This window comes from Exophiala bonariae (genome assembly GCF_035927105.1).
Source record: "Exophiala bonariae strain CCFEE 5792 chromosome Unknown scaffold_1, whole genome shotgun sequence".
NCBI classification, from domain to species: Eukaryota; Fungi; Ascomycota; class Eurotiomycetes; order Chaetothyriales; family Herpotrichiellaceae; genus Exophiala; species Exophiala bonariae.
Window position 1 is genome coordinate 1,868,829 of NW_027042476.1, and position 26,154 is coordinate 1,894,982.

Below are 26,154 nucleotides of genomic sequence, written 5' to 3' on the forward strand. Positions count from 1 at the left end.
GCCATCAGCAAGTCTTTCATCGATCAAGGTTGCCAATTGTTACAGCCTTGATATTTTGATATTCTGCAAGGCCACACTTGCTATCTTCGACACCCAAACCGCTCTCCTTGACTCCACCGAAAGGATTCTCGGCCGCACTAATAAGCATAGTATCAACACCCACCATGCCACACTGGAGTCTATCAGCAACACGCATGATGCGTCCGTGTCCCGCGAGTAAAAGTAGCCAGCCAAATCGAGTTTCGTACTGTTGGCGGTCTCAACACTTGTTCTTCGGTATGGAACAAGAAGATTGCCGCCACGGGCCCAGAGATCTCGTCGCGGGCTAGGTTCATTTGGGTGTTCGCCCCTGCGAGCACTGTAGCTTCGAAGAAGTTCAACCCCTTCTCTGTCGGCTGATGTGCCTCCAATATCGACTCGTGCACCCTTAGACACTGAGTCGGTGACAAGCTTGCTAACGGTCTGCACTCCGTTTCTGTTAACAAGAGGCCCGATACTCGTACCTTGGTCAATTCCTCTGCCAAGTTTAAGTTGTTGTACTTTCTAAGTAAGTTGCTCTGCGAATGAATCGGCCAGGCTTTCGTGGACCAGAAGACGATTAGCGCTCTAAGTAGGACAGGTCAGCAAATCAAGGTATCAATGCTCATAGGACGGCTACCACTAACCACGCAAACATGACCAGCACAACGGAATTACAGGCCGTTTCTTTCTTCCTTTCTCTAAAATTAGAATCCTCCTTATACAGTAGCTAAATCAATTGCACGACTTCTATCGAAACCTTTTAAAGCCAATTTGGGGGCTGCATTATCTAGGTATATAAAGGTTGCCTTCGAGTTGGCTGGGCCATGAGTCATTGGTCCCATCACATGTGCCGCGCGCTAGTCATCTGCCGAAAGATACATGAACACGTTCAAGTATGGAAGATCTTCATGAACAACAGTTGATCAACTACTGTAGCCATCAGACAAGCACTCTGACAAAAGTGGTTCATGTTATAACAGAGATGAGGATAGTTCACTGCTCGATTTACTTGGCTTTCTCTTGTGAAGCGTCGAAATCTTTTTGGTTGCCCATGGCTGGACGAACACCCGCCAGATAAGCAATTGGCGGAACAAATTCAACGAAGCCGATGTTGGGACTCGAAACGGTGTAGCCAAGCGCCTTCTGGGCCTCGGGACTCTACGAGGCCACCTCCTCGGCCAAGTTTGCCAGGTAAATGTTTTCCTCCTGTCGTAGATACCCCCTAACGAAGAACAGGCCGTGGACGGTTCGTTTTTCGTCTTTGGTGATGTTTGCTCCACCTGCGTGGTAGAGGCTGCCCAACATGATCCAACAATCACCTACTTCCATCTCTGCGTAAGCTACCTTGTCTTCTTCCATCCTCGGTACCCAGTCCGAAGGCCAGAGATGACTGCCTGGAATCGCTAGGGTTGCTCCATTGGCCTTTGTCGTCAAGACTCCGGGAATCATAAATGCCATTTCGAGATCGGTGCCGAATTGATAGCCAGTCTCGGTTTGATCGGGATGATTGGCGTGGTAGTTTTTGTCGTCTCGGTGTAATCTTTGCGCTTTGCCGCCAGGGCCGATTTCGAAAGTCACGGCGATTGTACACTGTGCTTCGCTCGTGTAGGTGTGCTTGGTCTCACCGTAATAATTGCTCGTCGTCTTGTCGACAAACTTGGCCGTACAGGCACGTACCAAAGGGTCGACCAGCCAGGTTTCTCGCACCGTCTTACTCCGTCCAGCCAGGTTGGCACAACGCCTTGTCTCGGGTGGGAACAAGTCGCCCTCCCATGGCACGTCGGCGTCAAGATACGGTCGAGTCTCTTGATTAGCCTGCTCCACCGTCGCTACGTCGGTGAAGTTCTTCACAATGCAGCAGCCATTCTTGGCGATAGCCTCAATGATGCCCTCGATGTCGGATCGATCGATCTTTTCCACGCAGTGCTTGGATGTTTGAGATATTGAGCCCATGATGGAATCTGATCAATGAAATGATGAACGCGCCTAGATAGATAAGAACTCTCTTGCAGACTTCAACGGTGGCGTCGTCATGACTGAGTTAGCATATCTACATATACTTTCGTGCCACATGGGTTCAGCTGCTCCGAGTGAATTGAAACCGTTTTCGGCGACGGCCTCGGGCCCCGCTTGCCACGAATGTCGAATACTCGTACCTAAGATAACGGGAGCTCGTACGTTTGGCTGAATCATGAAAGTTCAACCCCGCAAATTCGAGCTCTGGCCCGGGTGTTTTTATCAGTGGCGACAGCTGCGGCTGTCACCTACTCTTTGTGTCCGGAGTGGCTGTTGATCCATCTCTTCTCTTCCGCTGTCCTCAGTGTTGCTCGACGCCCACTCATATGCCTGCCAGTAAATACTGCTACTAGTCAGGAACTGCTAACTCTGCATGATCCACAGCAGGTGCGGCGCATATGTCGCGAAGCAATGCGTGTTTCGTTTGCCGAGGCAGGAAAGTGCGGTGCGACCGCTTTGTTGATGGTCCATCAAGGTGCTCGACATGTGTGAAGCTGGACCGTGAATGTGTTGCTCCTACATGGACCCCAGAGATTATCTGGCCATCGGACAGCTTCGCCCGCACTGCCGGCAATTATGTGCGGAGTGTAGATACCACAAGTCGCGGACCACAACTTTTCCCTGGCAAGCTCAACCCCTGTTACTATGTTCGTTATTTTCAGGTGCTGACTTGAACTCTCACACAGCGCCGGAACGTGCGCACCAAGTCGCACTCATTCTAGCCCCAACTCGTGACAGGTCGCTTGATCAATTATTGAGTCAACTTGATGTTGATATCGAGCTCGCCGAAGGTGATGAGACGTTGTGTGCCGGGCCATTTGGTGTCTTGCGTCCAAGAGGCTATCGAAATGATAACACAGAAATTCCAAGCACGCAAGACGACAAGGAGAGCTCCATGAACTTGGAATGGGAGGACTTTGTTCTCGGAGACTTCTCTGTGGACAAGCCCTTGCCAGGGCTTGAAGTCGGCTTCCTCGACAGTCCCAGTGATCATCGTGGGATTTACGAGCATGGCCTGGATCTATCTTTCCTTTCGCCAATGTTGAGAGATTCTACGACGGGCTTCGTCATGACGCCGATGGAGCCAGACGTGCCGCGCGGAGAAGACATGCAGCTTCTCAATCCTTGGAGGGCCCCCACCCCCCGGCTTCAACGCTCTGTATCCATTGACTACGCCCCCGATCTATTGGATGTCGACGTGCCCACAATACGCTTGTTGCTTGCCCACTATCAGGAGAAACTGATTCCTACATTTGCACCCATCCAGGCTCAGGGCAAGTCGGTGTGGGAACGCGTTCATATTCCAAGAGTCAACGAGACACTAGGTGAGATTCTCGTGAAAGGCAATTCCGGGGACGCGAAATGTACACTACTATTTGCCGTTCTCAGCGCTGCATCATATCACTTGGATGCTGTGGGAGACGGACCACCACACCATTCTGTGACAGCAGGGGGGCAGATGGCGACAATTTTCCGACACCGAGCTAAAGCACGACTGGTATCGTCACTCAAGACTCTCGTTCTCGCGAGAAGCAGGGACGCCTACGAGGAAATGCTGCTTGCGATCCTGAGCATGGTGACCGTTTGCGTATGGCAAATTTCTTGAAATCGTGAACGAGCTGACAAAATCTTAGGTTGTGAGTGGTGACATGGTCGATTATCAAGCATATCTACGTAATGTTGAGCAACTCATTGAGTCTAGCTGCTCGCCTCATCTGTTGAGGTCTACCAATATCCGAATGCTTCACAGTACCTTTCTTTACCTCTGGACACTACAGGCTAGAGGTCGAGTGTTAGGCCTTGGCCTGAATCAAACTCTCGACTACCGCAATTCGACCGCCCATTCCGACGTTTGGGAACAACTGGTTCCGGTAGCGATCGAATCCGACGATAACTATCATGAAGACTCGCCCAGCACTCAAGGCACGGTGTCGATATTCGAACAAATTTACTCGGTTTCCGAAACACTGTTCCGACTAATTGGTCGAGCTACATCTCTGGCTTCTGAGGCTGCACAACGGGACCACTCTATCGACGGCCCGCGGCTTGATTCGAAAAAGGTGGCAGAACTCGAGGACGCGATATGTAGCTGGAACAATGACATTATCCCCGCCGGAGCGGACATACTGCCTGTCAATGGGGAAAACGTACGATATCATTTCCAGGATGCCTTTCATTCAGCCCTGTTGATATACTTTTACAAATGCGTTCGGGGTATAGACACGTACGTTGTGCAACCTCATGTCGAGAAAACCCTGTCGCATTTGCAGTTGTACACAGAAGCTAAACGGCAATCTGGCGATCGGTCTTCAAGCATTTGCTGGCCTGGCTTCGTCGCGGCTTGTGAATCTTTGGATCACGGTGTACGGCAGAGGTTTTCACAATGGTTTCTTGATGAGACAACTCAAACGGGCATACTCATGTTTACAACTGCAGGAACTGCTGTCAAGCAAGTCTGGGATGCCCGCGATCGATCTAACAACAGAAATCTGCCTTGGTCTAAAGTACTTCAGAACGACAACATCCTCGACCACCTGGTACTCAGCTGATTGGCTCCTATAGTTTCGCGCTCGCCAGAGCCTTCGTTTGCTTAAGCAGCGCGATGACTTCGGCAGCGCCCTGCTCACCTGAGCACAACGCCCCTTCCATATATCCCTTCCACTCCCGCGAGTACTCTGTTCCGACGAAATGCATGTTTTGAAAAGACTTGCCGTAGACATCGGCGTGCCGGGTATAGTGGCCGAGGGCTGGAATTGGTGTTAAAGCGCCGTGACTATATTGCTCGTTCTTCCAGATTTGCTCTTGCACCTCAAGTGGGCGGTATACCTCATGGTCAGGACCGACATTAAAGATGCTTGCCAGCTGCTTCAAGATCGCATTTTTCCGGTCCTCGAGAGAGAGTCGGCTCCATCGTCTCGAGTTCTCGCCATTGACGAAGCAGGTGATGCAGTATGTTTTGGTTTCCTCAATGCAGGTGTCGCGGCCAGAGCTGACAGGGCCAACGAAACTGTTGAAGATTCCATTGAATCCCATTTCACGCCACCAGGGAGTGTTATAACAGACCACTACTTTGGTGTAATCCCCCAGTCGAGATGCGTTAGCGATCGATTCAAAGCCTTTGGGTAAAGACGGGAAGATGTCAATTGTTCGGAACATTGCACTGGGTATCGACATGATGCATCTGCGCGCAAGGATCTTTCTGCCTTCCACTGTTGTTACCTCGACATGCTGGCGCTGCTGCTTGACGGATGAAACAGGAGAAGATAGTTGTATATTCGCATGGCCGAGAAGAGCAGCAATACCGTTGGCTATTTGTAAGGTGCCTGACGACTAGGTCAGCCATGTCTCATGTTGTTGGCGATTCTGGACTCTTACCTTCGATGATGCGCAGATAGTTGCCGCCAGTCTCGTCATCCGCGCGAATGACCGGAAAGCCCCCGACGTGTCGACAGTAGTCCATGAAGAAAGCCGCAGATTCTTCCGTAGACTCAACTCCATGCATGACTTGAGTCCAGAGGTTTGCCATTAAGAGGGTCGATGGAAGTGCATCGAGATTGCGAACATATTCGTCAACTGTGGCCTTATCATCTTCTAATTGCGATAGGTCGGCCGGCTTGAGAGAAATGGCTGATATATGGTCTCGCACGCGTTCGAGGTCTTTCCGCTCCTCCTCCGAGGCCTGCAATCGTAAACAGGTGTACAATATGATTAGCGATGTGTCCACTTACACCTGGAGTCGTTCCAAACGGATGCTCAAAGCGTCTTCCGTCCTTAGTCTGCATAACAGCTTTACCAACTACACGTTGCTTCACCGTGTGCAAGTTGAAATGGCGCGCATATCGCCCGACACGGTGCTGCTTGTGTGGGTTGATCCAAGCTGCCCCAAGTTCCATTTTGCCGCATCCGGACTTCAAGGGTATGGACCATGTCTTTCCACCCACTCGATCTCTGGCTTCGAGAACCTTGAGCGACAACCCGGCCTCTTTGCATGATAGAGCCGCTTGAAGCCCGGAGAGCCCGGCTCCGATTATAACAACATCTAGCATGATTGTCGCTGTAGTGCAGTGTCCTTGATCGGGGGTGGAAGTGAAGAAGAAGAAATGTCTCAATCTGAAGTCAAAATCATGCTAAATTCTTAAGTTGAGAATGAACAGGATGCCCGAGGATCTGCTCAGAGGCCCACAAAATTACTGGCGGCCACGGGATTGACCTACACGGAGTCTACCTTCCTTTTCAGTTTTGCACCTTAGTACGGGGAGCCTGGCTTCAGATGTGCATTTGGAGATGCTCCACAATGAGATTCGGTCCGCTAATGGGTCTCCCAGCCTGATCGAAACATGATGGTGTGACGGACCACCATGCAAGTGTCAAATGATAGCCATCAGTCAACGAAGAGGGAGTATCGACGTGGGATATCAAGATCAACGTTTACTCAAACCACGACTCAGTGGAAAGAGAACCGGCTTCTCCAGCGCTTTGCCGAAATGACACCGGCCCTTGGCCACGTATGCGAGTTCCACGACGGAGAGCACTACCACCATCCAGATCTCGTCGATCAAGACGACCTCCGGGCTGAGTTCGCCCTTGCCATGTCGGCCATGTACAAGCAAGAAGTCCCGCTATATGGTGATCTTGTGCAAATCGTCCGAGAAGTCAACCAAGCTGTGATTGAGGAAGGTAACACAGCTAACAGAGCTTTTGAGGAAGAACGCCTTGACCTGGAGGGCCATGGTGCCATCAGATTGGGCTCAGAACAGGAACTCAGGGTGATTCGCAGAGTCTTTGCACTCATCGGGTTGTATCCAGTGGGGTATTATGACCTTTCTGTTGCAGACCTGCCTATGCACGCAACTGCCTTCCGACCGGTCTCACAACGGGCTCTTGCGCGCAACCCATTTCGAGTCTTCACTACAATTTTACGTCCGAACCTACTGGAGCCTCGGTCACGCGAACTCGCACTTTCCATGATTCTCCGTCGCAAGATATTCACCGACCAGCTCCTCGACCACATTGAGCAGGGCGAGGCACATGGTGGATTTACTCGCATTCAAGCCTCGTCGTTCATTCACGAGGCCTTGAACACGTTCCGTTGGCAACACTCTGCCGCGTGTTCATTCGAAGATTACCAAACACTCAAGTCGGAACATCCTATCCTAGCAGATATCTCTTGTTTTGGAACAGCACATATCAATCACTTAACACCCCGGACGCTGGATATTGATCGCGCGTACACTCTCATGAAGTCTCGAGGTCTCAAAGTCAAAGACGGTATTGAGGGGCCACCACGTCGATCTGTGCCAGTCTTGCTGCGACCAACCAGCTTCTTGGCATTGGAAGAACGCACGCTCTTCAGGGGTCGGGGTGGTCTTGCGACAGCGGTCTTCCAAGGCATGCACAAAGCCCACTTTGGTGAAATCGAGCAGCGTGGTGCCGCCGTAACGCCCAAAGGACGTTCCCTCTACGACGCGGTCCTGGCAGAGGTTAGCCACTTTGACTGGGTGAGCGATTTCAATGCTCGTCTGCCTGATAATTGGAATGATCTGCTTGAGCAGGGATTGGTCTACTGTCTTTATCGTGTTCAGAAGACCGACCTTTCCCAGGGTTTCAACAGAATTGCGCGTGCTGAGCCTGTTTCTGTACAGCAGCTACTCAAGGACGGAATTCTAGAGGCTATTCCACAAACATACGAAGATTTTTTACCTATTTCTGCAGCGGGCATATTCCGATCTAATCTATCAGAGAGTGGCAGCAGCGAATCTAGCCATTTCAGCAATGCAAGCAGTGGGACTGCGGAGAGGAAGCCTGACATGGAGCACGATCATCAGTTCCCCAAAGGCAACTGGAGCTTTTCCGATCAGGATGGGTTTGAAGAGGCTCTTGGGTGTAAGGTCATGGATCCGTATCAGTGGTATGCGAATGCACAGGGGGAAAGTCTGCAGGAATGTTCGAGGATACTTGGACTCGCTATCAGTGAACGTGTATAATATGTGCGGCGGCCTGTGGAAGCTTTTTTTGCATAATTCCTCAGGCATCTACGAGATGGTTGACCTATTTCATAGTAAATGATGCGGATGTGCACCGAGATTCAACGCCAATATCATTGTAGTATTTTACTGATACCATTAAGGGTGTCCTTTTCATCCTCTGCGCTCATCAGAGAGACTCGCCATACAGGGACTGCAAGAGAACTCCTCCCTCATCAAAGCATTGAGTCTGACTTGCCTTCTGAGTCTGAGTCATATACAGGACTGATCTGCACCATTCCTTTCGTGACCTTCAACTTCCATTGCATCGCGGCTAGAATATGATACAAGACGCCAAGTGTTGGTATTGGCACGCCGTGTGCAAGTCCCGCGCGCATCGGCTCCCCAACAAGGTTCTCGAATTCCAGAAATCGGTTCGCGCGGACGTCGAGTAGCATACTTGGTGCGTTGTGCGTGGCAATCCGATCCAGCGATATCATCTTCGCTATCAATTCTTCAGGGAGATCGTGCCCACAAGCCTTGGCTACAGCACGAATCTCCTGCATAGCTGGCACAACAAGGTTCGCGACTGTCTCTTCAGAGAGTTGAACGAGGCCAGTGTCGAGACCAGATATGGCGCAGATAGGATTGAGGCATGCATTGTACAACAGCTTTCGCCATCGTATCCAGCCTACGTTGGGGTCGTAGCTGGCATCACACTTTCCATTGACACCGTATATTGCGCAAAAGGCCTTGGCGGATTCTTGCTGTCGCGGTATCGAGATGTTCGAATTTTCGAAGGCACCAAACGAGACACGATCAGTGTCTGTTTGCGCGATAATGCCCTGGCCGGTCTGACGGGACTCGTTGAAGCTCGTACCGGAAATGACGATGTTGTTGGGAAAGGCTTTGATCAGAGGTTTCTCAATATTGAGGCCGTTCTGGATCAGGACAATGCTTGAAATCCCTGGTGTAACAGCCGGACTTATAAGTTCTGCTAATGTTGGCGGGACATCAGGAATGTTCTTCGTGGTGCAGATGATATAGTCAAAAGGTGGTAGAACCTCATCGCGAACATTGGGGATCGTGTCTCGGACTAGATGTGCGCGAGTATGTCAGTAACGACAACGCATCGTGCTGCATCGCAAATGGGTCATTGATGGAAAGCACTGTTTGCGCTTACACGTACCATTACTTGGCCTAAAGCCTTTGATGTTACCATGATCGACAGACTCAATGGTGAAGCCATGCTGCACTACATGGCTGTAGTTGGATCTAAGCACCGCCGTCACCGCAGCGAGTCCTCCTCGTTCCAGATTCAGGGCAGCAATGGTTCCTATTCCACCACATCCGATCAACAAACAGTTGGCTTTGCGCATATTTGAGGCTTGCATACTCTCTTGGACTGTATGAAATGTTCTCTGTGGCTATCTGTTAATGTCTGTAGGTAAGCGCTTGTCTGGTGACGTGTGACTTCAGTGGACCGGAGGTTATCCCACGTTTGGTCATGACTCTGGGGCAGACGCCCGACGTTTGGCATAACAGCTTGACCCAGAGAGTGACACACCTCGATTACAAACACGAACTCCGTCCTGCTTTTCGGTCCAAGGAATGCCTTGCGGATGTCTGCAAGGCTGCCATTTCTGTCATACTTTATTTGAGTCAGTCGGTCCGGCCCCACCTACTTTTCACGAGTTGGCCAAAGCCATCGGTAAACTCCCCCAAAGCCGTTCACAGGTAGAAGGACGGTGAGAAAGTGCACGGCTGTTTGGGTCGACCATTACGTCCCAAGAGTCACCGCTTGATTGCGAGATGCTTGACCGTAATTTTCATTATCTCAATGGTCCTGCACTGGAGTGTCCTAGCTCTGCAGAGCACGCATGACAAGAGAAGCGGGAGCGTAGCCATGCGATTACTATGAACGAGAAATCTATCTTCAAATGGGAGGGCAAAATGTACATCTGCAAGCACCGCTTCAGAACCCCTTGCAATCTCTGTAGAGTTTCCAAGTCGTACGACATCCTGTGGATGAAGAAAATCCGAGAGTGTAGTAGGGTCAGAGGACTTGTTGTATTGTACTGACAATATGGAGTTGCAGGATATGCGCCACGGCTGAGCACACCTCGATACAGTGACCACCTCAACACACCATTAGATGAATTTGTACGGATTCATGATCCCTTTGGGGTCAAAGAGCTTCTTGACTTGAGCCATCACATCCAGCATCGCCCTATCTTTGCTGTAACCCACGTATGGCTTTTTGGCGAGTCCCAAACCGTGCTCGGCGCTGATACTGCCGTTATACTGCCGAGTCCAAGCGTAGATCCATGGCTCAAGACATTCTTGGACGGCGTCGCTATACCGCCTAACAACGACATTCAGATGAATATTCATGTCACCCATATGACCATAGCCGAGGACGCTTTCTACCGGAAAATCATCAGTGGGGCCCAGGAGATGATGCGCTGTCAATTCTGCTTCCGTGGCTTTCACAACCTGGTAGAGATCCTTGTGGGGAATAGACAAGTCGTATTTGTAAGTGCCACCGGCCTTGCTCAGGGCTTCCGCGATGCCTTCACGCCAGCCCCACAAAGCCTTGATCTGAGAGCCGTCTTGAGCAACGACTCCATCGGATACGATACGCTCGGACAATACGTGTTCAAGGAAGCCTTCGAGCTTCTCATAGTCGTGACAAGCATTGCTGCCGCTCGTCTCCACTAGGCAGTAGAAATCGTGCTGTGTGTCCAGGGGCCGCTTGTTTTGGGTGGCTCGGTGGACATAATCCTGGCTGTGTTTGTCCATCATTTCGAAAGCCGATAGGACCTCTCCAAGACGTAGCTTAGCCTCTTGAAACGCAATCTGAACGTGGTCGTACGTGGGCAAGCCGAAAAATGCAACATTCACCGCTTTTGGCTTCGGAGGGCAGACAATAGACACACCAGTCACTATTCCGATAGTCCCTTCGCCACCGATAAACAGATGTTTAAGGTCATAGCCGGTGTTATTCTTTCGTAGGCCCGAAAGATCGTTTAGTACTACGCCGTTCGGGAGCACAGCCTCGATACCCAACACGTTTCCGTGTAGAGAACCGTAGCGCAACAATCTAAGGCCGCCTGCATTTGTAGAGATATTGCCTCCGACATGGCAGGATCCTTTCGCACCCAAATCTAGTGGGAAGATATGTTGTCGCTCCGCAAGGTACAAATCTGCGGTCTCCAGAACAACTCCAGCATCCACAGTCAATACCCCACTGACCTGATTAAAGTCTCGTATATGTTTCATGTTCGAGAGCGAGATGATGATCTCGTCAAACACAGGTACGCTGCCACCCACCAAACTAGTGTTCCCTCCTTGGGGTACGACTGCGAGATTGTTGTCGTTGCAGTATGCCAAAATTTGGCTGACTTGAGAGGTGTCGCGAGGTCTCAGCACTAGTTGGGAATTGCCTTTGTACTTTCCCATCCAGTCTTCATTGAAGCCTGTGAGTTCTGAGGACCCGTCAGGCGTGTTTCCGTCCAGGACATCGGGCGATCCCAGCGCCGATTTGAAGAAGCCGATGTGCGCTGCGCTCAAGCGTGCAAATCTGGCGTCGCGTTTCAATTGTCGTTTGTCCCCTGTAGAAGCTGTGTGCGCTGACCTATGAGCAATGCTGAACAGTACTGATGGCTTCGTTCTCCAGGCGGTGAAGGATGACGAAAGATGAGCTGTGAATGTCGGCTCACACGGTCTGCTCACTCTACTGACACCCCGGAGTCCTCCGCTCTTTAGAAGAAGCAGTTTCATGTCTGATCCTCGCTTCACCGAAATGATTCTCTGGTGCTGGTCTCATTAAAATCACTCAAACGCAGACGAGCCTTTTAGCCTTCATACTAGGCGAAAATAGATTACTTACGGTCAAATATTTTGATATTAATTAAGTAGTAATTAAAGTATTATAGCTAAAAAATATTAGTAATAACTAGTTAAGAATCTAAATTAGAGATCTTTCTAGAGTAGATATAAGATAGAGCTAGGGAGTATAAAGTAAGGTCGCTTTCATCTTACTGTGTCTCTAGTTGACGCTGCAAATTCTGTAACACGCACTCGGTAACACGTATTTACAAAGCTGGTGATTGTTCACTGCTGAGTCGAAGTCTCGAGTCCAATGTTGGATATCATCGGCCCCACTTGCCCTGGTTCGAGTTCGAAACAAACTGTTGCTTTCATTTTGCCGAGGTGTAAAATGGCCATGTGACTAACCAGATAAGAGATTAGTATCTACCGTTTGTTAGTTGGTAAATTGCAGCTCGATCGAGAATTGCTTGACCGTACTGGTTTGATCCCTGCGAGGCTTATCACAAGGCTCGCTCATGCAGGGTGAGTTCACACAAAAAGCAGGGCAGAAAATGAACGGGCTGATGTGGATCATCCTCCCGAGATACTCGACGCATTCCGTTTAGGGGTGCGACACAACAGAATATGCATACAAGGTTGGAATCCTCCCACTAATACTAATAAACTACTGAGGATGCTCAGCACAAGTCACCACAGTAATGTTGGCATCGTTCCCGTGCAATTCAGATGCAAACAACGCAATGGGCAAGGTATAGTGCTTCTGAGCATGGAATATCCACACCAGAGCGAACAGAAACAAGCCCACCGCGACCACGGCCGAAGCGTAGTTCATCGAACTCGCCGTGACGGGATACGAGGTGGGAAAGCATAGGAAAACGGTCACCAGCATTGCCCAAGCCACACTGATAATGTTGATGATGGGCCCAAGTCGTCCAAGGTTGAAATATCTTTTCTTGGGTAGTGATTTTCGTCCTTTAACCAACAGGCAGACGATCGGGATCATGTAGGAAAAGAAGAAGCAGATGGCTGCACTTCCGGTGATGCCGTATAATACCGTCGTGGGACCAAAGATGAGCAGTCCGATCAGAAACTGAAGGATTGAAACCACAATAATCGAATTGACGGGGAGTAACCATCCTGGATTGAGGTGGCCTTGCCATTTTGCCCATGGCAGTGACCCCAACTGCGAGAAGGACCACCAAACACGGCTGAGTGTTGTTACAATGGAGCCGCAGGCGAAAAAGAACAGGCCCAGATAGATAACACATGCAATAATGGCCAACGGTTGAGACCTCATGCTGTCGTGGAAAAGTGTAAAGATTGGTTGGGTCGAAATCAGGAGGTTTGCTGGTTCTGTGATCGAAAACAAAAGCGCTATAACCATCGGAAGCCCAGCAAAGCCGCAGAGGAGGACCAGGCCGATCATGACTTGAGGTATTTGCTTTGCAGGATGGGGAACTTCATCTGCCATGTGTGCGGCCGAGTCGAATCCATTCAGGGCAGTCAGTCCTGGCAAAAGTGCCAGGAAAAAAACCATTCCATTTGATGACCACCCTGTCTCATTATTGATGTCGACAAAGACTTGTCTTGGTGATGGCTTGGGTGTAGCTCTGACCAGGAGGGCAATCAAGATGAACAAAGCCCCTAGGTTGATATATCCGAGCATGAACTTTGACATAAAAGGCATGAATTTGAAGCCCCATGTATTGATGAAGAATGCGTATATACTGCAGGCAACATACAGGAGAAACACTTGGTATCCTTTCTGATCCCAGGTTGACCCACAGACTTGGACAAAAGCCAGAACTAGCTGTGCAGTGAATAAAAAGGTGGCAGATGTCCAGAAAGTCCAAGCCATCATGGTGAATGCTCCAGTAAAATAACTTAGCGGCCTAGCAAATGCTCGGGGTGCTAGTCGGGACGTCCAGAAGATTTGACCTTGTGAAAATTAGTATTTCCCCAAGGTGCTGATAGATAGTGGCTTACCTGAGGTATGAGGTAGAAATGCAGCAATCTCGGCCAAACTCAAGACGACCAAGGTTTGGAAGAAGAAACAGACAATATATCCATAGAAAAAGTACGGGCTTCCACCCGCCGAAAGGCTAAATGCCAGAAAGGTTCCGATGGACAGTGGCGTTGCGATGTACGAAAAGCCGATTCCCAATGTGCTCCAAAGACTGAAGTCCTGGTGCAAAGCAGTCTCCAGCACTTGGCCTTCAGTTAAGGATTTGGTCTTTGCCATGGAACTGTTCTCGTCCGGGGCATCGGCCAATTTGACCTCAGGGGCGTTTGATTTATTGCTCTCCATCATGGGCGAACAGCGTCGGACGGGATGGGAGCGTAGATAGATATTTGGTGGGTGGAAAGAAATAGGTCAAGGCAGAGAAGCTGTTGGAAGATATAGGCCAGAAATCATTGGGCCAAACAGCCACGGCTGGACCTCAGACCGAGCGATGCTCTGTAGATGTTTGATAAGAGATGGTAGGATCGAGAATTCATGAATTTTGGTTGCGGGACCCACCTTCCCGTACAACAAACGCTAAGAATGAAGATTACCGTAAAGTTCAATCAGCGGGGATTTCTTGCTGATTTGAGCATGTGGCTTGAGACCCTGAAGCATAGCATTGCGTATTTCAAGTCTAGCCTCTAAGTATCATGAATCTCGTCGTCTAGTTTCCGTGATAGCAATAATGTCTCTGGGACGCGTTGCTCGTTTATGCATTGAGGAACTCGCTGACCGTTCTCATGAACTTATCTCTCTCTTCCCAATGCGGCATGTGGGTGGATTTGTCGAACTTGACCCAATCTGCGTCGACGAATTTCTTGAATTCGGATTGCGAAAGGTCATCGGCACCCTCTTGTGCCCCATTCATCAGTAGCGTCCGTACCTTGATCAAATGCGCTCGGCCTTCCATGGTCCAGGTCGCCATTGTGCCAACCCAGTCAAACTCATCCGGCCCAAGGCTACCAATTTCGTTAGCCGTCTGTAACTGAGTCGTGTGCGATTAATCCGTGACTTACGTGCTTTTCCACACCGTATCATCCCTTCCCAAGTCGTCGTAGCAACGCTGGATTTCCGCTGGTAGGGGGTCAAGATTCATGAAATGTCGCTTGTAGAACTCATCAAGAGCCTCCTGGTACTCCGGAGTAGGTGTAGTGTCGAAAGTTCGTGTTTGCATCAACTGCTTGCGTAGCTCTTCAGGCATAAGATCCCGATAGCGCTTGTAAGTATCTGTCCACATCTTGGAGCTGAAAGGAGTGTTTGCCAACACCAGGCGTCGAAGTCCAGCCGGTTGCGTGGCAGCATATGCTGCAGCCAGCATCCCACCCCACGACTGACCAAGTAAATCGTAGTCATCTTGGATGCCCAAGAGGGTGACCACCGCCGTCACCTGATCAAGAAAAAACTGCTCCGTCCAGAAGTCATAGTCGCATCGTTTTTCAGGTAGATGAGTTGATTTGCCGGTTCCGATTTGATCAAAGAAAATAAGAGGCCGTGTCGGTGAAGCAAGATCGGTGAGACTCAAGAGATAGTCATGGCTCATTCCAGGACCTCCGTGGAGGATGACTAGTGGCCGACCTGATCGAATATCACCGGCGCACATGTACCAAATTTGACAATCCTTGCCCGCAGCTGCGCAGGGAAAATCGACAGATCCCTCAGTTTGTTTCATGGCGATGGCTGAGGTAGTAATGTAGTACCCAAATGCAAGAAAAGCATCGTTGATTGTTTCACGCAGGATTGGTGAATTTATTTACCGCTTTATGCCAAGATCACAGGGGATTGGAGGCTTTGAGCACTGGTTAAGTCTTCTCCACTTCCACCGTCTTCATCCATGTTAGCCTTCATTGGTACCTTTCCAAGTCCTGATTCACGATATTCCTATAAGTCATTGGCTTTGCCTAAGTTCAAGACTCACGTCGCATGTACAGCGAAAAAGCAGTAATTCTGATAATGAACGCGACTAAGCCAGACCAGGCCGTAGGCATCGTGGAAATGTTCTAGTCTGAGCAAGAACATAACAGCAACACCATGAAGACAGAATTGTGTGAGACGATAAGTTGACCATTCGACATGACCAGCACTTAATTTCCGGTGGCGAAGGTTGTCAAGTCCCAGAACGCAGCCTGACTGTGCCGTTGCTGTCGGGTATAGTTGGTGCTGACGAAGCACTCTCGCGACGGTGCTTCTTAATTATGCTATGCCTTTTTATTTTGAAGGGCAAATTTTGTCATACTCTGCTCTGGCAGGAATTCGTAAAGACAGAGAAAGTTCACCAAAAAGCTCGCCCTTCAGTACCGCCATGGTGACATAGTCACCATGGCGGTACCCTTTCTGCGGCTTGCTAATAATACTCGCGAAGCATGGACAGAATTCTGCAACCTCTGAGAGACTTTGATATCGCGGGACCTTCGTTTGGACGATGTTCCTAGCACTTTCCTTGGCGCAATTTGCGCGTATCACGGCTCACAGCCTTGTTATCCGAAGATCATTATAAGATCGAACATCACCATGCACGTACGAAGTTGGCAAGGGAGCAGTGCTTCCTGCCACCCGTTATCGAGTTGTACCCAAACGAGCTACGATACGAACCCGCGAGACTGGGCATGGACCGAATTCGCACTATTCAATACGATCTAACACTCGCGGGGATGTATCGCAAGGTTTGTCTGAGACACTGGGGGCCGACCTCCTCACGGCCAGGCCAACCTAAAAGGATATGACTCAATGATTTACAAAGATGGTCCTGTCATATACTCATTGCGATTTGGGATGATCCGGCGTTTAATGATTCAGATTTGGAAGAGAGCTCGTGGCAATACTTGGCCTCCGAATGTGATCCTGCACGTGTCAGATGCAGTCAATCCGGTCCACCTGACACACCATCGTCTAGACAATGATATATTTGACTCGACATTGGGCCTAGCTCGATTGAGGCATGTGTCGTTTCGATTTCTCGAGGCTTAGATCCACTCAATAACAGCGCCGTGCCTCGGCAGATCTAACTCACCAGAAAATTTGGACTGGTGGACTTTGAAGTCGTGTGAGGGATCGGGGAATTTTCCACCCCCTGCCACCCTTTCGACTTCCGGTCTCGACCCGCTCGACGCCTGACCAGGGGTAGATATTCAGGCTGAATTCGAATTTCTCTCTCTCCCCATGTTTTTATTTTTTGGCGCATGGGTCATACGAGCTTCAATGGGTCGATCTACCCGCATATCATGTGGGGACGCTGCTAGGCCAGTCCGAAACCGCATTCTTTCTCGTTACAAGGCTTCCAGAGACAAAGCTTGCGCCATTTTCTTTCTAGACAGAAAACTTTAGCCGCACTCGAAATAACACCACCTACACGGTCGGAAGATCGGTAGGCCGCAGATACGGTAGCTCAAGAATGAAACCTGGATTGAGATGATCTTTGATGAGGATTTGGTGATACTATACTCCGTACTCGCTCTTTGCAGGTCCAACAAGATGAAGATCTTAGCCTATATTCCAGCGCAATCATTTTTTCTTTCGCTTGGTTCATGTTCGGGCTGGATGTAGGGGGATGACCCAGACTGGCAGGACCGAGGAACATGTCTTCATGATACCACTATTTGGCAGATAGCCTTGTGCTCAGAAGTTCGAATATGCTAGCAATGTAAAGGCGATGTCTAAAAAGAGTCACCACCAACAGTATCAAGCTTGAAGGATTTGTGATCCGGGAATTTCTTGCCTTGCCCTCACTAGATTCCCTTGGCCCTTGTCGAGCGGTGCAAGTAAGGTACATAGTTGGTCAGTGAGATACCAAGCACATGCAAGGCCATCACGTAGGAGGTGAGTCGACGATGGTTTCTGGCTATTTACTTCGTACATGGAGAGCCTTGCGTTACAGTCAAGGGATCGCCCAAGCTTGTAATCAATCACGCTTGACTGTCGATCTGGTGATCACAGCCATGAGAATTGTGGAACACCCCGTAAACAATTTGTCACCAGTCAGGAACGAGATCGGTACAACCTCGGTGGCGAATTAAGCTTGTCAGAGACCGGCTAAAGCGAGAATTGCAAACGATTGGATGTGACATGCGTTGGTGCAGTACATTGCATGACGCGGGGCTTTGAACAAGGGTAGCTAACGAGCGCCGTACGGCTTGACTTCGTAGCGAATACTCTAGAATAAGGACAGGGGTATGGGGCGCCTCACGGGTGATAGAACTTGGTTTTCTAGGGCCGGCGGAGGCGAGCAAATCGAAAATACGATTGGTCATTTCACAGACATCAGTGATGGTAGTATTCAAAAATAAACTATTCGTATACAGGAAAGACTCTAAGAAGTCTGGATTAGGGAGAATTTGCGGGACTGGGTAGTAATAGCTGGGGAAGATGCATGATAGGTGGCATCAAGACTCAGGCAGAACATACTGAGCATGGGGCACCTTGGAGAGCATCCCCCACTGCGTAGTACGCTGGCTTTCTCGTGAAGTCTGCGTTGTAAAGTGTTGCTGCACCTTGACCAGGGAAAGTTCCAGGAATCCAGGAATACTGGTCGTCGAAATCCCATACCGTCACTCCCACGCATCCATCAACGTCCATACAACTGGCCACTGAATCGTAATAGTCCTGAGCCTGAATGGCAAATCCTGTCGAGTTGGTGGCATTTGCTTGTTCGAAACGAACGTCAAGTTCTGTGATGGCAACCTCAACCCCGAGGCTGACATATCCCTGTTTGGCTGCGACCTGCTCTTCACGGCTGGGTGTTGATCCGACGATGAAGTGAGACTCCAGACCGACACCATCGATGCGAATACCTCTGGACTTTAGTTCCTTGATCAGACCGTACACTGCTTGTGTCTTGTTGCCGGTATCTTCAATACCATAATCGTTATAGTACAGTTTGATGTCTTTGCCGGTGGCCTCGACTGCCTCTTGTGCGAACTGGAATGCGAGGAAAAAGTATTCGGGTCCAATGGTATCATACTGCTTGAGTAAGTGATTTGACAATTTGCGCAAAGTTATCGAGAGCTTACCCAAATACTAGACGAAAAGCTACCATTTGAGGCAACCGCTTCATTGATAACATCCCAAGCATAGCAGTCATCTTGGAAATGGGTAATCAAGGTCTTGATATGGTTTTCCATGACTGCTGTCAGGGTCTCCGGTGTCCAGGTACCATTCACAACCCAGTCACTCAACTGAGAGTTCCACACGAGGTTATGACATCGGAGGTATTTCCCATGGTCCTTGGCAATGTCGACTGCAACTTGTCCCCCGGTGAAGTTGAATACCCCCTGCTCTGGCTCGGTGGCGAAGAACTTCATGTAGTTTGCAGGGGTGATTTGGCCAAAGATGCGAGTATTGTTAAGAATGGTCTGGTACAGGATGTTGTCGTCTTCACCAGTGCCCTGTGAGTACGGTCAGCAAACACAGCAAAGGAAACACGAGTGCTTTACGGCATACTGGCTGATCTGTTGCGCTCCCAAAGTACAACTTTCCAGCTGTGTGAGCTAGATCGTTCAAGTAAGGAGGTCCGGTGGGTTCGAAGGACCCCGAGCAGGATGGAGTCGAAGGTGTCGAAGGCACTGAAGAAGCTGTTGCTGATACGACAGGCTTTGTTGATACACGCGAGCTAGCTGGAACTGACTGATGTGGCCACCCTCCTGTCGACGGCCATCCATTTTGTACGGGGTTTGAGGATACAAGAGTCGCATAACCTGCGAGGAGAAGAGTGTTGGAGCACCGCATGATCAATGATATCCGGCAAACAAGCGGTAGAGTACGTCTTTCAACGATCGAATCCGAACAATCGAGCTTGAGCAAATCTACCATCACCTACCTGTCCTTCGACTTGCGTCTTCATATACCTACTCCCGGCAAATATCTCAAAGACCTTGTTTGGAATCAAAATTGCACAATGTCGATCTATGACCGCTGCTGCGGAGAAAGCTTCTGCGGCTCAATGGCTACGCGTCGATTCAATCAACGATATCAGCCGGGTGTGTAGTGGAAGGGAGTTGGAAAGTGTATGGACGCGTACAACGCAGGTTCTTCCACGTTGTCGATATCTGCCTTCCCGATTCAGTTGCAGAGACATGGCATCCTAGTTTTCGGACACTCTGGGTTCAGATATTCTACAAGGTCTGTAAGTTTTTGGTTCGTTCGTGCCTTGCATCATCACGATTGTGGAGCCGAATTTGCAGTGTCGAAAATCAATTGATCAAGGGTGGGCACCCAGGTAGTCAACAACAGACCTAGCCTTGTCGACCTCGGTAAGACCTTTGAACACTCATGTCTCTCGTACATAATCTTTGCAATCGTTGTCCATAGAGCTCCCATCGTGGACCAAATGACCGATCCAATGGTTCCAGATTGGAATTTTCAGGCTAAGTAAGCATGAGATGGCTCCTGCAAAGGTTGGGGTTGTTGTGGGAGCCCGGATTTCCTCCACGGCTTGGGTATCCGTACCAGGTATGGGTCCGAGATCATTCTTCCTGATCGCTGTCGTAGCGATAGACTATGGACGGGCGTGAGGAGAAAGCTCCCCATGTGATTTGCCGTGATTGAAGTCAAAGTTTCAGAAATGAGTGCCGGCTAAAATGGATAAAATCAGAGCATAGACTTGGAGTGTCAGTCATCTTTATTTCCCGTACCACTGTCAGTAGACTAGATTCATACCCTGGCCCAAGAGTGGCACCTCCCGCCGTCCCCTAACGAGTTAGCCTCGTGCCCGGACTCTGACTTGGAATGCTCTTCATGGGGCCAATGTGGATGCCGCAGATGAGTCCACCACCACTTTCACCCACATCGCCACCTCCAGCTTCAATACTGCACCTCTTGAAGTCCTTGCATGAGCCAATCATGTCAACTGCCATGGTTCGAACATCCTTCTATCGTTCCCCGGTGCGTTGACCTTCCAAGCCATCTAGATGCCTCTCCCGTTGCGCATGTATCATCCTGGTCCCCGAATAGCTTGTTGTCCGTTCTGAGTAACTTACGGCTGATCAACGGAGCTTAGGGTCACGAGCAAGAATTGAGCCCTGGCTTCAGTGGTACGACGTGGTCAGGGTTAATTCAGATCTTTCAGGCTGAGGTAAGGGTATCCACAGAAATGGCCCTTCTGGTCCAGCCAGTGCCGGCACGCAATAGCGCACATCGAACGCTTTTCGCTTCGGATGTCCGTCTCCATTGAGAAATGTTCCTGCCGCCTCTGGTGCTTTAATGGTCCTTTCTCTCAATACCATCGTGTTGCTAGCGGTTAGGACCCTTGTCAAGGACTAGCTCGACTTCCCGCACGCTACTACCGAATGCATGCGGACAGCATGATTTTCATGATCCCCTCGTGAGTGGTAACAGTAGGTTACTTCTGACTTGACTTCAGTGTTGTATAAAGTCCTCTCTTTCCCCATGATTCTTTGAGTTTGCCTTCAACAGCATTGTCGTCAAACAATCGTACGATCATAATCAAGCCACAGAGAGTATCCATTGGGCTGTGAACAATAAACTCACTCGCCATGGGTAAAGCCTATTTTGAAGTCGGCGGTCGCCAATTTCCAGCGGTGACCTGGTATAAGGATCCTGCCTTGAGAAAGACCTACATTATTTTGATGTTTGTCGTCCTTACCAGTGCCACCAATGGGTACGTACCAAAACTACACTTTACACCTTGTATCTGCTAACCCAGCTAGATATGACGGCTCTATGATGAACGGACTTCAATCGCTTGAACCATGGCAAGACTATTTCAACCACCCAAAAGGTAGCAAGATCGGTATCCTGAATGCAATCATGTCTGTGGGTTCTATTACGGCCATCCCATTTGTCCCCTACGCAGCCGATATTCTGGGTCGTCGAACGGGTATTCTGGTCGGCTGTATCATTATGTTGGTCGGTGTGGTTCTCCAGTCCATCTCGTCCGGATTTGGCATGTTCTTGGGAGCCCGTTTTCTTCTCGGTTTTGGTGTTGCCATTGCTCACGGAGCCTCACCTTTGTTGATCACGGAGTTGGTCCACCCTCAGCACCGTGCCATCTTCACCACCATTTACAACACCACCTGGTATGCTGGTTCTATCGTGGCAGCATGGCTGACCTACGGCACGAGTCGTATTGACAACAACTGGTCATGGAGAGTCCCGACCATGGTGCAAGCAGTACCTTCATTGATTCAAATTGGTTGTATCTGGTTCGTCCCCGAGTCACCTAGATGGTACATCGCCCATGGAAAGGAGGATAAGGGACTACGTGTGTTGGCCAATGTGCATGCAAACGGTAACGAGCACGACGAAATGGTACAAGTCGAGTATGTCGAAATTCGTGACACCCTCAGACTCGAGAAGGAAGCCGAAGGAAATGGTTGGCTCGAACTTGTCAAGACAAAGGGTAATCGTCACAGACTCATCATCTTGCTCTCTGCTGGTCTCTTCTCGCAATGGTCTGGTAACGGTCTCGTTTCCTACTACATCACCAAGGTAAGATTTCCACCCAACCTCTGCTCTTCATCACATGAACTCACCAATTTCAGATCTTGAACGAGATTGGTTATACTGATGTTTTGACTCAAAATCTCATCAACGGCGTAAGTCTTCTGATCTATTGGCAGCTATGGATTTTGACTAACTGAGATTAGATTCTTCAAATCTTCAACCTTGCCACTGCTGTCACTGCTTGCTTTTTCGTTGACAAAGTTGGCCGTCGCAAGCTCTTCCTTATCTCCACCACTGGCATGCTTGTCACCTTCACTGTTTGGACCATCTGCTCGGCCAGATACCAAATTGAGAAGAGCAAGGCAGCAGCCAATGCTGTGGTTGGAATGATCTACATCTACTACTTCTGGTACAACGTTGCATGGTCTGGTATGCTCGTCGGTTACACTGTCGAGATTCTCCCATACAACATTCGAGCCAAGGGTCTCACAGTCATGTTCTTGATGGTCGATATTGTGAGTTGACTCTCGTTTAATTGTTCTATTCAAGTCTTGGCAAGTCAGAGATCTAACTCATCGGTGATAGGCATTGTTCTTCAACCAATATGTCAACCCTATTGCACTCGATGGTAAGCAAGCCCCCCTTCTGTTGATGATGAAATCGCAAGTTTAACGGGACTTCTAGCAATCCACTGGAAGTACTACATCTTCTACTGCGTCTGGCTCGCCATCGAACTCGCTGTCGTGTATTTCTTCTACGTCGAAACCCGTAACACTCCTCTCGAGGAAATTGCCAAGCACTTCGATGGTGATAGCGCACTCGTCGGTGGTGCCGCTGCTACCGACAAGGGACTCAGCATGGCGACCGATCTTGGTCTTGAAGAAACCATTCATCACCGGACTGCCACAGGAGAGAAGCGTCACGGAGTTGAGCTTGAGACTACCAACGTTACAGACAAGAATTAAGCGGTCCAGGATACTTGCCGCATGGCGATGACATGAGGAAGTGTAGGAATTCTGTCAGAGTCTCAGGTGTGAGACAGATTTCTCTCTGACAGCAGTCACAGTTAGTAATGGTGTAGTCGAGCATGATAGTATCAATTAGGGATCATAATTCACATACTTGACCCCGTGGAGACCTAAGTTCATATATCTCTAAACAATTAATGCTGGTTTTTGACCCTGGCTGCGGGTAGTCATAACATCCCATCTCTTGGTAAGCATCAAGTCCCATACTACCGCATGAGGAACGCTGCTTTCCCATCTTGTCATGAGAATCGCATCCTTCCTTCATAGACTGGACTATCCCAGATGATGTTAAGAAAGCGCGATCACGACCTCCCACGGACGCAACTTGATCGCCCACTGCCCATTGTCCCCCCTTTTCACCTCATTCTCCTTACCTTCCGATGCATAGTTCCTCAAGTCCGAGACGATCGCCTCTTCTCTCAGTCCTCCGTTGTCAAACAGAATATCCTTTACATTTCCAGGCACGGTCCACCAAGTATCCTCGCCACCGAAGTGTGTAATGACGAGACATCTCGATCGATCCCCTCCGTTTCCTGCATCATCTGCCGTTCGAAGATATGCCACAACATGCTCGTCTTCGAAGTCTAGCATTTCAAAATCTCCATACACAAAGATGTCTTTATGTGTCTTGCGGAGTTGAAGCACACGGCGCCAGTAGTGGAAGGAGGAATTTTCGTCCGCAACCAGTGTCTCTGCATTCCATTTCTTGAAGTCTGGATGGATCGACATCCATGGTTTCGACCCTTTGGCATTGCCTTCGGTAGGCGCAGGCGAGAAACCAGCATAGTCTTCAGCTGTGGGCTTCCACTGCACCGGGGTTCTTGCGTTGTCTCTGCCGATCAGGCGATACTGCTTCTTGAAAATCGCTTGCTTTTCTTTGTCGTCGGGATATTCTTCCAGCACCGTCTTCCAATGATTGATAACCTCTAAATCCTGATACTCTTCGAGACCCCAGTCCTTTGGGACATTTATCTGTGCAAGCTCTTGTCCTTGATAGATGAAGACGGTTCCCGATTGAAACGCCAGATGGCTGGCGATCAATTTCGAACTCTTCATCCTGTATTCTTCACTTTCATCACAATACCTGCTGATTGTTCTGCCTTGATCGTGGTTTTCCATGTACAACGCGTTCCATCCACCATTCTCAAGCATAAATCTCTGCCATTTATTGACGATTTGCTTTAGTTCTCGAACATCAAATGGTCTCGGCAGCCACTTGGAATTAGGCTGATGATCCATGTCAACGATTTCAAACTGGAATGCCATTGCCAACTCTCCACGGTCCTGTCCTACTCCCTTCAAAATCTCCTTTGTGTCAGTCACTCCTGGCATCTCACCAACACTGAAAGCACCGTACTCTTTTAAGATGCTCCCAATGCCTTGGAGAAATTCATGAAGTCTTGGACCACATGCAAAATGCTCCGCACTCATTTGCAGGAACCCTGGTTTGGTGATTTTGTTGTCCGGTAATCCTGGATCTTTAGATATAAAATTGATAACATCCATACGGAAACCATCAACACCTCTGTCGAGCCAAAACCGAATGACTTCGTGCACGGCTTCCACAACTTTTGGGTTCTCCCAGTTCAGGTCAGGCTGCTCCTTAGCGAAGATGTGAAGATAGTATTCCTGAGTGGCTTCGTCCCACTCCCACACGGAACCCGAAAATGCTGCCTCCCAATTATTTGGGGGAGTACGATTTCCCTCGCGATCATATCTAGCAGGACGCCAGTAGTACCAGTCCCGATAAGGGTTATCCTTAGAACTTCTCGATTGCTTGAACCACTCGTGCTGATCACTGGTGTGATTGACGACGAGATCCATCACATACTTCAATCCTCGGTCATGGAGACCCTTGATAAGCTGATCATGATCATTCATGTTGCCGTATAAGGGGTCAATATCACGATAATCCGATATATCATAGCCCATATCAACCTGTGGAGATCGCAAGATTGGTGACAACCAGACCAGGTCGACTCCCAGCCGAGCAATGTAATCAAGTTTGGAAATGATACCGGGGATGTCTCCTCGACCGGATCCTGTACTGTCCTTGAAAGAAGCAGGATAGATTTGATACACCGAAGACTCCCGCCACCATGCTGGCTGGATGTGCTGTTTGACTGAAGGACCAGTGCTCAAGACACTTCCCACTGAAGGGGCGTCGTTTGGAAGACTCATCCTGCCTTTGCTTTCGTCTCGTACACTGATGCTGAAGGGCAACCTTGAGTTTCTGCTACTTTACCAATGCTGAAGAATCACAATCGTAGGTTGAGCAACGTCTTCGACTTTTTATACCACGTAAGACCGGAACAAGAAGATTTCAATCATTAAGCCAAAAACACGAGAGGCAAGAAGTCACAACAAAGAAATGAGATACGGCAGGCTTTCCAGAATGAGCGACCTACCCAAAGGATATGAGCGAGCGAGGGCGAGCACAACAACCACCCTGTCCACTCAGTCTCGGCAAACGACGTAGGAGGAGACACAACGCGTGAAGGAACACCAACGACTGCTGGCGAAATCCGCTACTCCGCACTACGCCACGCGCTGAGATGGATCTTCAAGGGACTGCATCAATCCGTACATGGTAGTTCGAGCAAAGATCTCTAAAAATTGACCGAGTATTTCGCCGAAGAAAGATTTGGGAATTCAAGGTATGAGGAAAAGAATGTCGTGTGGAAGTGAAGAATTGGAGAAGACAGAATGGCAACGGATAGAATTCCTATCTTGGACGCCTAACAAACTTTGCCATCTGGCAAACAGGTTCCTGTCGAAATGATGCGCTTACGCTGTGATTTCTGACTTGTCAGCCTCAGCATCTACGTACCTGAGCAAATGTAGCTACGCTGACTCCTGAAATGGCGGTGTCAGAGAGGCACGTGAAGAATTT

General features: G+C 49.4%; 11 protein-coding genes across 11 annotated transcripts; 3 read left to right on the forward strand and 8 right to left on the reverse strand.

The window, feature by feature from the left end:
* Nucleotides 1–1,179: 1,179 nt before the first annotated feature.
* Nucleotides 1,180–1,974, reverse strand: LTR84_000667 (uncharacterized protein; the record flags this gene model as incomplete). The annotated part of the gene is made up of 1 exon (XM_064844297.1): nt 1,180–1,974. One exon carries the CDS (start codon nt 1,972–1,974, stop codon nt 1,180–1,182), a length of 795 nt encoding a protein of 264 aa, XP_064712157.1.
* A 583-nt stretch (nt 1,975–2,557) lies between these two features.
* LTR84_000668 (uncharacterized protein) lies at nt 2,558–4,586 on the forward strand (the record flags this gene model as incomplete). The annotated part of the gene is made up of 3 exons (XM_064844298.1): nt 2,558–2,615; nt 2,724–3,619; nt 3,672–4,586. 3 exons carry the CDS (start codon nt 2,558–2,560, stop codon nt 4,584–4,586), a joined length of 1,869 nt encoding a protein of 622 aa, XP_064712158.1.
* Nucleotides 4,587–4,593: 7 nt separating this feature from the next.
* LTR84_000669 (uncharacterized protein) lies at nt 4,594–6,083 on the reverse strand (the record flags this gene model as incomplete). The annotated part of the gene is made up of 3 exons (XM_064844299.1): nt 4,594–5,360; nt 5,413–5,716; nt 5,766–6,083. 3 exons carry the CDS (start codon nt 6,081–6,083, stop codon nt 4,594–4,596), a joined length of 1,389 nt encoding a protein of 462 aa, XP_064712159.1.
* Nucleotides 6,084–6,395: 312 nt separating this feature from the next.
* On the forward strand, nt 6,396–8,021 carry LTR84_000670 (uncharacterized protein; the record flags this gene model as incomplete). The annotated part of the gene is made up of 1 exon (XM_064844300.1): nt 6,396–8,021. The coding sequence occupies one exon, from the start codon at nt 6,396–6,398 to the stop codon at nt 8,019–8,021; it is 1,626 nt and encodes a 541-aa protein (XP_064712160.1).
* Nucleotides 8,022–8,236: 215 nt separating this feature from the next.
* On the reverse strand, nt 8,237–9,379 carry LTR84_000671 (uncharacterized protein; the record flags this gene model as incomplete). Its single annotated transcript, XM_064844301.1, has 2 exons — nt 8,237–9,096; nt 9,190–9,379. The coding sequence occupies 2 exons, from the start codon at nt 9,377–9,379 to the stop codon at nt 8,237–8,239; spliced, it is 1,050 nt and encodes a 349-aa protein (XP_064712161.1).
* A 772-nt stretch (nt 9,380–10,151) lies between these two features.
* Nucleotides 10,152–11,783, reverse strand: LTR84_000672 (uncharacterized protein; the record flags this gene model as incomplete). The annotated part of the gene is made up of 1 exon (XM_064844302.1): nt 10,152–11,783. The coding sequence occupies one exon, from the start codon at nt 11,781–11,783 to the stop codon at nt 10,152–10,154; it is 1,632 nt and encodes a 543-aa protein (XP_064712162.1).
* Nucleotides 11,784–12,498: 715 nt separating this feature from the next.
* On the reverse strand, nt 12,499–14,142 carry LTR84_000673 (uncharacterized protein; the record flags this gene model as incomplete). Its single annotated transcript, XM_064844303.1, has 2 exons — nt 12,499–13,772; nt 13,821–14,142. 2 exons carry the CDS (start codon nt 14,140–14,142, stop codon nt 12,499–12,501), a joined length of 1,596 nt encoding a protein of 531 aa, XP_064712163.1.
* Nucleotides 14,143–14,548: 406 nt separating this feature from the next.
* On the reverse strand, nt 14,549–15,508 carry LTR84_000674 (uncharacterized protein; the record flags this gene model as incomplete). The annotated part of the gene is made up of 2 exons (XM_064844304.1): nt 14,549–14,798; nt 14,856–15,508. 2 exons carry the CDS (start codon nt 15,506–15,508, stop codon nt 14,549–14,551), a joined length of 903 nt encoding a protein of 300 aa, XP_064712164.1.
* Nucleotides 15,509–18,222: 2,714 nt separating this feature from the next.
* On the reverse strand, nt 18,223–19,490 carry LTR84_000675 (uncharacterized protein; the record flags this gene model as incomplete). Its single annotated transcript, XM_064844305.1, has 4 exons — nt 18,223–18,792; nt 18,843–19,217; nt 19,273–19,319; nt 19,457–19,490. 4 exons carry the CDS (start codon nt 19,488–19,490, stop codon nt 18,223–18,225), a joined length of 1,026 nt encoding a protein of 341 aa, XP_064712165.1.
* A 1,833-nt stretch (nt 19,491–21,323) lies between these two features.
* Nucleotides 21,324–23,198, forward strand: LTR84_000676 (uncharacterized protein; the record flags this gene model as incomplete). Its single annotated transcript, XM_064844306.1, has 6 exons — nt 21,324–21,448; nt 21,498–22,278; nt 22,332–22,385; nt 22,437–22,748; nt 22,819–22,861; nt 22,918–23,198. 6 exons carry the CDS (start codon nt 21,324–21,326, stop codon nt 23,196–23,198), a joined length of 1,596 nt encoding a protein of 531 aa, XP_064712166.1.
* Nucleotides 23,199–23,549: 351 nt separating this feature from the next.
* Nucleotides 23,550–25,442, reverse strand: LTR84_000677 (uncharacterized protein; the record flags this gene model as incomplete). The annotated part of the gene is made up of 1 exon (XM_064844307.1): nt 23,550–25,442. The coding sequence occupies one exon, from the start codon at nt 25,440–25,442 to the stop codon at nt 23,550–23,552; it is 1,893 nt and encodes a 630-aa protein (XP_064712167.1).
* Nucleotides 25,443–26,154: the final 712 nt, after the last annotated feature.